The sequence below is a fragment of the Barbus barbus genome (genome assembly GCF_936440315.1).
Source record: "Barbus barbus genome assembly, chromosome: 3".
Lineage (NCBI taxonomy): Eukaryota > Metazoa > Chordata > Actinopteri > Cypriniformes > Cyprinidae > Barbus > Barbus barbus.
The window spans coordinates 40,621,093-40,631,387 of record NC_136731.1 but is presented as its reverse complement, the minus strand read 5'-3'; the positions used below and the strand labels follow the sequence as shown (position 1 = coordinate 40,631,387).

General features: G+C 40.2%; 1 protein-coding gene across 2 annotated transcripts; it reads right to left on the bottom strand.

The window, feature by feature from the left end:
- Window positions 1–7,836: 7,836 nt before the first annotated feature.
- Window positions 7,837–9,339, bottom strand: LOC306849821 (NAD(P)(+)--arginine ADP-ribosyltransferase 2-like). Of its 2 annotated transcripts, none has more exons than XM_079385149.1 (3): window positions 9,224–9,339; window positions 9,009–9,108; window positions 7,837–8,931 (listed from the first exon to the last, which is right to left on the bottom strand). In XM_079385149.1, exons 2-3 carry the CDS (start codon window positions 9,057–9,059, stop codon window positions 8,167–8,169), a joined length of 816 nt encoding a protein of 271 aa, XP_079241275.1. In that variant the 5' UTR covers window positions 9,060–9,108; window positions 9,224–9,339; the 3' UTR covers window positions 7,837–8,166. The 2 variants fall into 2 exon arrangements, with proteins under 2 accessions (XP_079241275.1, XP_079241276.1); XM_079385150.1 differs by having other exon boundaries at window positions 9,009–9,091.
- Between the last annotated feature and the right edge of the window lie 956 nt (window positions 9,340–10,295).

Here is a 10,295-nt window from a genome sequence, read left to right as displayed (position 1 = left end):
GGCTCTGCATGTGGATATTATACAAAGATTTCAGTTTTGAAACTCTAGATGGAGAAGGCTGATAGGTTCCTAAAGCAATCTGCAAACAGTGACATCATCTAGAATGGTTTGAGCTGATTGGACGAGATGGTCCTCACTGCAGAACACAAGATCCAGGGGGTGTGGTTGGATCTAGATCCAACTCCTACCACCTTACATAGACCTAAACCTACCCATCTCCACCCCCTGATCCCTAAACCCACCCATCCCCATGCCTAAACCTACCCATCTCCATCCCCTGATCCCTAAACCCACCCATCCCCACGCCTAAACCTACCCATCTCCACCCCCTGATCCCTAAACCCACCCATCCCCACCCCTAAACCTACCCATCTCCACCCCCTGATCCCTAAACCCACCCATCCCCACCCCTAAACCTACCCATCTCCACCCCTGATCCCTAAACCCACCCATCCCCACGCCTAAACCTACCCATCTCCACCCCCTGATCCCTAAACCCACCCATCCCCACCCCTAAACCTACCCATCTCCACCCCCTGATCCCTAAACCCACCCATCCCCACGCCTAAACCTACCCATCTCCACCCCCTGATCCCTAAACCCACCCATCCCCACCCCTAAACCTACCCATCTCCACCCCCTGATCCCTAAACCCACCCATCTCCACCCCTAAACCTACCCATCTCCACCCCCTGATCCCTAAACCCACCCATCCCCACCCCTAAACCTACCCATCTCCACCCCCTGATCCCTAAACCCACCCATCCCCACCCCTAAACCTACCATCTCCACCCCCTGATCCCTAAACCCACCCATCCCCACCCCTAAACCTACCATCTCCACCCCCTGATCCCTAAACCCACCCATCCCCACGCCTAAACCTACCCATCTCCACCCCCTGATCCCTAAACCCACCCATCCCCACCCCTAAACCTACCCATCTCCACCCCCTGATCCCTAAACCCACCCATCCCCACCCCTAAACCTACCCATCTCCACCCCCTGATCCCTAAACCCACCCATCCCCACCCCTAAACCTACCCATCTCCACCCCCTGATCCCTAAACCCACCCATCCCCACCCCTAAACCTACCATCTCCACCCCCTAGATGTGGATCCAACCCCACCCCCTGGATCTTTGTTCTGCAGTGAGGAGCTACTGGATTGGACTCTTCTGATTCTCCATTTCCTCCACCTCTTACAGCTCCACCTATATTTTATCACAGAAATAACTTCAAGTTTCAATTTCAAAACAAGATCTAGGTCCGAAACCATTTGCTACTGCTTGATTAAAAGAGGAGGATGTAAATTAACTGAAACAAACCTCTTGGTTCAGAACATCTTCATCAAATTCAACTGTAGTACTGCGATATGCTGAATAGCATTATATAGTGAAAGTGAAAATAGTGAAAATTTTCTTCAGAATCTGTCACATACAGAAAGTGAAGTGAGTGTCTTGCCTTTGTATTTTTGTCTCTCACTACGAACACCATTATTGAAATGATGATAAACATTAGAATTGTTGTTAATGTACACATAAATGGAGATGTTTCACATTATCCTCTGGATTTCTGGCTTTGTTGATTGGAGTTATTGATTTCCGTCTTCAGATATTTTGTAACACCAGGTCTGCCATTTTCTCTGTACAGCCCTCATATTGATCATCAACTGAATTCGGTGCCATATTCAGTGGATATATCTGTCTTGCGCCAGCAGCAGCTCTGTGATCCTGCAGCAACAGAAATCATGATAATCAATCATCAGTATTCATGTCCAGGCCCATAGCCAGCTATGAGGTCACCGAGGTCCGGACCTCAGTAAATTGTTCATATTCAAAAATAAAATTTGTTCCCTGAATGACAAATTTGCTGTTAAACTCATCATATGGATGTCTGCATGACATGTATAATTCAGTTTAGACAGTTTGCAAGAACGTTTAGCATCCGTGGAATGAAAATGAGGGCTGCGAGTTGCTGCCAGAGTGAACTTGACAGCTGTGAGTGAGGGCGCAGGCGTTTTTGGACTTTTTTTTCCACTTAATTTGACACTTTAGAAACTTAATAAAGTAGGAAGTTCCAATATAGGGACAGCGATGTCCTTATCTTATCTTATTAACTAAAGATTTAAAATAATTTCGGTTTATTTTTATTTGTTTTTCTGTTTTAGTTTCTTTTAATAGCAATATCTGGCAACACTGCCTGTACTTGAAACTGACAGTAATCAAAAAAGCCCATGGACAGGTTATTGCTGACAGGATAGCACATTCGGTAAGGCAAACGCAAAAAAATATCATGATATTATCTGTCAGAAACGTTATCAACGCTGTCAGAAACGGTAGCATTTTACACTAGTACACAGATCTGTAGAACAAGTAGGTTACAGAATGTAATGAAATACGCAAACACTAGCCATGAAGAAGTCTATGCTGAGTCATTCAGTATAGCAGTTAATTAGTAGTAGTACATTTTTCCCAAATCATGCAATAAACATTCATAAGGGCACTAGACAAAGTTATCAGCTATACAGCAATGGTCATTATTAATAAAAACTATAACAGCAATATGAATTGTTGCATAAATAATAAACAACTGATACAATACAAAGTATTAACAAATTTTGATGCAATAAATAGGGTATGATTTAAAAATGGTCATCCCTCTAAAACAGAGAAAACATCTTTCACAAACATCTACATTTCTGTCTCTTTTAAAGTGTTTGTATATAATGAGTTGTGTATATAGGGTTTATTATAGCACCCCCCCGGACCGCCCTAATTTTCAAACGCCTGGCTACGGCAATGATCTCCATGGCTGATGGTTCATTGGGCAGCCATTTCTGCTGCGGAGCCTGGGGAGCAGTTGGGGGTTCGGTGCCTTGCTCAAGGGCACCTCGGTCGTGGTAATGAGGACCATTAAAATGCTTTGGCCCTCATTTATCAATAGTGTGTAGAAAAGGTTCTATATTTTGTCCTACGAATGAAATGTAGATTGTAAGTAGAAAAAATATGTATTTATCAAACATGCGCACACGATTCTTATGCACACCAGTAAGTAATCATCGTGGATAAATCCCACATGTTCTTAAGCACCATGCACATTCACGTTCATGGTCATTTGCATTCAGAAACGCCTCCGATGAACCATATATGGTGACAACACCTCCCTTTATAAATCACATGAATGTATATGGGCTCACCTACGCACTGTTGATAAATGAGGGCCCTGGTCCGTGTAGGTTTGTTTACCATTAGGAACAGCAATTTAAAAAAATTTAAATAATGGAAAATGGAAAAGAAAGAAAAATAAATCAGCAAAATTGATGATCCTTGTCACTTGACTTTTTAAAATAGTTTTTCTCTCTTAAGCTAACTTTGACAGAACTTTGCCAGGAGGACACTAACCAAAGTTCTGAGAACATTCCCTGTTAGCTGGGATCCCGATTCTGAACTACACAGAAGAAATATAAATGAAATAATTGTGGTGAAATAAGTGCTGATCTGACAAAATATCCAAAATATAAAGTTCTGTCATGAAACTGTAGATGGTGCAGGCTGATAGGTCCTTAACTCAATCTACTAGCAAATGGGTCAATATCAATGTAGGGTGCCTTTTGGTGTCCTGTACATAAACAACTCATTTGCCATGATAACTTAACATAAAAATGACTTTGAAAGGGTGTGTTATATTAGGCTAAGTTTTATATTCATAACAATAGCATTACTTGGGTCTTTAGATGCATCTAGATTTTTGTTTAGTTTTGTGTAAGAGGATGCGTGTTATTTTGCTACGTCCCATGCACTGCTCATTATATTTGAATGATAGCAGAATATTGTCAAATCATAAAAAAGAAGAGTTTGTCCATGTCCTCTGAATGGTGGTCCACCCTGTCGTATTGGGGAATCCTCCCCTTTAAGAAAAGGTCAGGTGGCAGGAATTTCAACCGCTGAGGTGAATAAGTTGGTGACTTTTCAATTGACAAATTTTCTTCATATGAGTTTGCTTACTTGCTTTGCCAAAGCTAAACATGCCCACCCTGTCGGCATAAAATATGCCAGAAGTGATTAGAATACAGTATTTTCAAAATATGTACGTTTAAATATAACAAATTCTCTTCAACAACCAGACTAACTATTTAGCTAGTCACAGTTTGTTGTAAGCTAATATGATAATTGAAGCTCAAAATGTCCACCAGGTACTCTATGGTGATATTGACCCAACTGCAAAATGATCTATAAAGGCACATTGGTCTGTTGTATCATTACTCAGGATTTAGCAGCTTTTGCTCATTTCGTTAAGCGTCAAGTATTAATAAAGCCACCCACAACAAAACCACAAGCTTCACTCTTCTGCACAATGAAAACCCACAAAAACTCCAGCATGACAAAAACACTTCAGCATGACTGATTAAGAGAAAGATTAAAAATATCAAGTAAACCTTAAGTAATAATAATATAAAATTAAGTGCACTGCAGTTAATTTAATTTCTGAGTGTACTGGGAATGTTTACGTTGCATTGCACTCAGAAAGTCAATATGCTATTGATAGGATGCTGTTCATAGACTTCAGTTCAGCATTCAACACAATCATCCCTCAACAGCTCACACACAAACTGGTCCAGCTGGGGCTCAACACCTCTCTGTGCAACTGGCTGTTGGACTTCCTGACCGGGAGACCTCAAGCAGTACGGGTTGGCAGTAACACATCCAACACCATCACACTGAACACTGGGGCCCCCCAAGGATGTGTGCTGAGCCCCCTCCTCTTCATTCTGCTGACCCACGACTGCACACCGTCACACAACTCTAACCTGATCATTAAGTTTGCGGATGACACAACTGTGGTGGGTCTCATTAGCAACAGAGATGAGACAAACTACAGGAGCGAGGTGAGCCGCCTGGCCGGGTGGTGCAGTGACAACAATCTCTCTCTGAATGTGGAGAAGACGAAGGAGATTGTTGTTGACTTCAGGAGAGTACACACTCAGCATGCCCCTCTGACCATCAAAAGTGCGACTGTGGAGAGAGTGAGCAGCACCAAGTTCCTGGGTGTGCACATCACAGAGGACCTCTCCTGGACTAACAACACTATAGCACTGGCCAAGAAAGCACAGCAGCGTCTCTACTTCCTCCGCAAACTCAGAAGAGCCAGAGCCCCGGTCCCCATCATGTGCACCTTCTACAGAGGCACCATCGAGAGCATCCTAACCAGCTGCATCACTGTGTGGTATGGCGCTTGCAACGCATCCTGCCGCAAGTCACTTCAGCGAATAGTGAGAGCAGCTGAGAAGATCGTTGGTGTCTCTCTCCCCTCCCTCCAGGACATCTACAGCACCCGTCTCACCCGCAAAGCCCTCCGCATTGCAGGCGATCCCACCCACCCGACACACAGCTTCTTCAGTCTGCTGCCATCAGGGAGGAGACTGCGGAGTCTCCAGGCGAGGACCAGCAGACTCAAGAACAGCTTCATACATCAGGCTGTCAGGAAGCTGAACTCCCTCCCGTCCCTGACCCCCCTCCCCTCTTTTTACCCCATACAACACTGAACTCTGACATTATGAGACCCCCCCCCTCCGGCTCCCCACACCCCCAGGACCAGCCACCCCCACCTACTTACAAACTGTGACCAGCACCTCTCACTTGTGCAGCATTGGACTGATCACTACCTCATCCAGCATTGACTGCAAACTACCTCCTCGGATAGTCTCATAAAAAGACTGTTCTCCTGTCAATTTAACAGACTGACAAGCTCTTTTTGCACTACACACATATCTGCACAGTTTTAGTTTTGTTTAACTGGTTTGCACTCTATCTATTCTGCCATGTGCCTTATGTCACTTTAGCTATCTTTTTTATTTTTCTACAATGTTCTCAGATTGATAAGCTCTTTTTGCACTACAAATATATCTGCACAGTTTTGTTTTTATTTAACTGGTTTGCACTCTATCTGCCATGCGCCTTATGCCACTTTATCTATTTCTTTATTTTTTTTCTACAATGTCCTTACTTGTATAGCTATAGAGTTGTATGTACATATGTTTAAACTGTATTATCTGTATTCGAACGTGTTTAATGTTAACTGTTTACACCAAGGGTCTGAGGGTAACGCAATTTCAATTCTCTGTATGTATGTGTTGTACATGTGGAAGAATTGACAATAAAGCAGACTTGACTTGACTTGACTTGATAGTTTTCAGTCACGTGACCGGCTCGAAGACTTGGAGGACAAAACATCCATAGAACTGCTGCACAATTCAATTTTTCATCTGTTTCCCAGCCGCAAATATTTAGATCACATCTCAAAAGAATAAAACAAAAGTATTTCTAAACAAAATACAAGTTTTGGCCATTTGAAATCCATATTAAGCACCCGTGGCAATAATTCAGTGCAAATTTTTAAGTTTGCTGATGACTTAAATTGATCCTGGACTAACAACACTGTAGCACTGGCCAAGAAAGCACAGCAGCGTCTCTACTTCCTCCGCAAACTCAGAAGAGCCAGACTCAAATTGATTGGTTTAATAACAAATGATAATGAATTGGACTATAGAAGGGAGGTTTCTACACTGTTTGATTGGAGTTGCACTCATAATTTGAAGTTTGATTTCAGACGGAGGACAAATGCTGTTTTCGCCATTGACTATTAATGGTCAGGACATTGAAAATGTTCAATGTTTTAAGTTTCTCAGGACTACCATCTCTGCAACGTTAAAGTGGGATGACAACCAAAGAGGCATTATCAAAAAATCTCATCAAAGGCTTTTTTTCTTAAGACAGCTTAAAAAGTTTGGCATATCTAAAGTTGTTCAATTTTTATAGAGCTGTCATTGAAAGCGTGCTGACTTTTTCACTTATAGTGTGGTTTGGTAGCTCCACAGCTCAGCAGAGAAGTCAGAGTAAAAATATATATTATTGGTTATGATCTTCCCACTATTGATGAGATTTATGTCTCACGTTTGCAGAAAAAAGGCTTAAAAACCCTGAAAGATCTTTTAAGTGCCATTTAAAGTAATGTATTAAAGAACTCAATTAAATCTGTATGTGGGAGTGTGTGTGAAAAATCTGATGTAACCCCCTTTGTAATCATTAACATTTTCACAAGTAACTGTAATTTAATGACACATTTTTTACAAGTAACTGTAGCTGATTACAATTACTTTTATTTTGTAATTAAATTATGTTATTCCGTTACATGTAACTAGTTGCTCCCCAACACTGGTTATAAGAGGAAAGACATCTAATAATGTAAGTGTCTAGCACTGTCAGTTATTCTCAGCACAGTCATTTGTGAATATCTCAGTATACATTTGCTTAAAAATATCTTTCTAACAAGAAATTAGGAGTCCTTCATCAAATCAACATGAACTATAAGTTACTTATACTAACTAGTAGTTAGCAAAATATGTAACGTGGACTATTGAAATAAATAAACTTAATTACACTTTTGAAATTAAGTGTAAGTAGATTTTTAAAAAGATTCTTGATTTGAGAGATTCATTCAAAATCCTGATTCACAAAGAGTCAAAGCCTTTATAATCTTTTGTAAATTGTAAAACTTTTTTATTACATGTATACTCTATCTTCCTATATTAATAGGTTTCTAAATTAATTGTATATATTATTTACTTTCATTTTATGTTTAAAGAAAAAATTACAAATATAAATAAAATGTTATCTTGTGTAGTATGTTAGAGATAAGGGCAAAGTTTTCATCACAGGTTAATGATTTTCCATATTTTTTTCCAGCTGGAAAAAGTTCCCAGTTGGTCTTTGATTTACGTTTACACCATAACATGCAAACACAAATTGCTTTGTTATCAAAGAGAATTATGAGAGAAAATAAGATGCTTTGAGAGATTTATTTGGTTGACAGAAGTTGAATTTGAAAAGAAAAAAAACTTAAGCATTCTAATTTTCTTACGTTTACATTGTGAGCCTAACTGTACAATCAGACAAATGATGTGATTCAATATAACAAGACAATGTTCAGTAACAACAAGAAACATGCACTACAGATTGAATGGTTAGTATACTTATACACATAACAAAATTAAAATGAGCCTCCTTGTTTTCCACTGTTCTGTTAACTTATTTTTCCAGAGACTTTCAAAGTAAATACTTTGTTAAATGTCAAATTTAAATACAAACAAATTTAAATTCAAAGCATTTATTCAGTACACACCATAGTACTTTATGGTCTTGGTTGGTTTCTTGAATAGAGCACAATTCAGGTCACTTCTTGTTCCAGTGCTGTTCAACTCAAACACTGTCTCACACCAGAGATCAGGCTGAGCTGTCCTGTTTTTGATAGCAGTTACATTAAACATCTCATATGGAGGAATCAGCACCTCGTTCTCATGAGGAAGCCTAGAATATTTTGTAATATCAGCACCTTCACAAGTGTAGATATCAAAACAAGATGCACTTCCAAAAATCGTTGATGTATTATTAGAACTAGAGGAGGATGTAAAAGAGCCAAAACGAATGCCTGTAAAAACTTGCCCATTAAATGTAACATTTGTACGACGATAAGTTTGAACACATTTTGTTTGTTTTTTCTTCAGAATCTGTATCGCATCTGTTAACAGAAATTGAAGTGAATACCATTTGTATGTATCGTCTGTGTAGTTTTGTTTGTCATTACGAGTGTCATTGTTGAATTTAACATATATATTAGACTCTGGGTCAGTGTACACCCAGATAGCAATTTTATGCTTTCTTTTTAATTTCCTGAAAAAGTCAAATTTATGATTAACATTCTTTTTACCTTTTTCCCAAGCATTTCTAAAATTATCTGAGTTACTGAGTTCCTTTTTCAGATATGTAGTCTTCACCTGCGTCATCATTTTCTTTTCACAGCCCTTATACTGATCATCAACTGAATTCAGTTTCATATCCAGTGGATATACGAGTCCTTGAACAGCATCTCTGTGAACCTGCAGCAACAGCAATCTTAATGATGATTGAGGAGTCATCAGTATTCATGTCTATAATATTCATACTAGAAGCTTACCTGTCCTAGAGCAGCTAAAATGAGAAGAAGCCCTCCAATGATCAGCAGCATCTTGATTAGGTCAAATCCCTCAGATAGTAGATCTAGTGAAGAACAGATACTGAAAGACAACCAGAAACACAACAGTGTTTCACAAATATTGTATATCCTTCAATAGGAACATGTGCAAAGATTTGCACAATGACCTTGTGCTTGTACTTTAATCCCACTCTTACCTGAAAATACTGTTGTCTTCTTTTTGTTATTTTACAGGAGCTCAGGACTCAGGAGCAATGATGAGAACATCAGAAATTAATTCGCTCTCAGCCAGACAACAACTCTTCAAATAAACAGATGACAAGACTGGAGTTACATTTTATACCGCTAATCGTGTGTGTGTGTGTGTATGTGTGTGTTTTCCGAAGTATAAGACCTGAAGTGTGATCTTGTTGCATTCAGCTCAGCTAAACTGATGAGCTCATCTAGTGCAACACTTCTGAAGTGTGTGTGGTTTCACACTGAACAAACAAAGGCTCCTCTTATGGTCACCATTTGACAAAGGTGCTGTATAAGTCAAGTCAAGTCAAGTCACCTTTACTTATATAGCGCTTTTTACAATGCAAATTGTGTCAAAGCACTGCACAAAACCTTGGGAGAAACCAGGCTCAGTCGGGGGGCAGTTCTCCTCTGGCCAAACAAACCAGCAGTTCAGTTCCAAACTGCAGCAAGTCAGATTGAATGGGCTCAGCTGGTTCCAGTGGTCTTTTCCGATGGCTGTCTAAGTGGCGGGGTCCTCAATGGGGATCTGTCTCTGGCGTTCATCCAGGTGTTTGGCCTCTGCCTACGATCAGGGACACATACGTCATCTCCCGGCGCTGATCCTCCATCTCAGGTGTTCGGTCATCTCAGATCATGTAGTGGTTGGATCCGGACTGAAGTTCTGTAATTCCTGGCTACCACGGGATGTTAATCCCGTGGCAGAAACGTAGAGACAAGCAGAGACATGATTAGCATAGCTGCTGTTCCATCTAAGCAAAAATAAATTGTTCAACCCAAGCTAAAGGATAATAATAATGTACATTTGATCAGATATAACTACAGTACAAGATTATAAGATGCATTTTGTGAATGCTTGGCTAAAGAGATGTGTCTTTAATCTAGATTTAAACAGAGAGAGTGTGTCTGAACCCCGAACGTTATCAGGAAGGCTATTCCAGAGTTTGGGAGCCAAATGTGAAAAAGCTCTACCTCCTTTAGTGGACTTTGCTATCCTAGGTACTACCAAAAGTCCAGAGTTTTGCGACCTTA

Excerpts from the sequence above, each read along its gene's own strand:
- LOC306849821 (XM_079385149.1), bottom strand. The coding sequence starts at position 9,059 with ATGCTGCTGATCATTGGAGGGCTTCTTCTCATTTTAGCTGCTCTAGGA. Across the intron at positions 8,932-9,008 it reads TTTTAGCTGCTCTAGGACAG|GTTCACAGAGATGCTGTTCA; the intron begins GTAAGCTTCTAG and ends CTGTTGCTGCAG.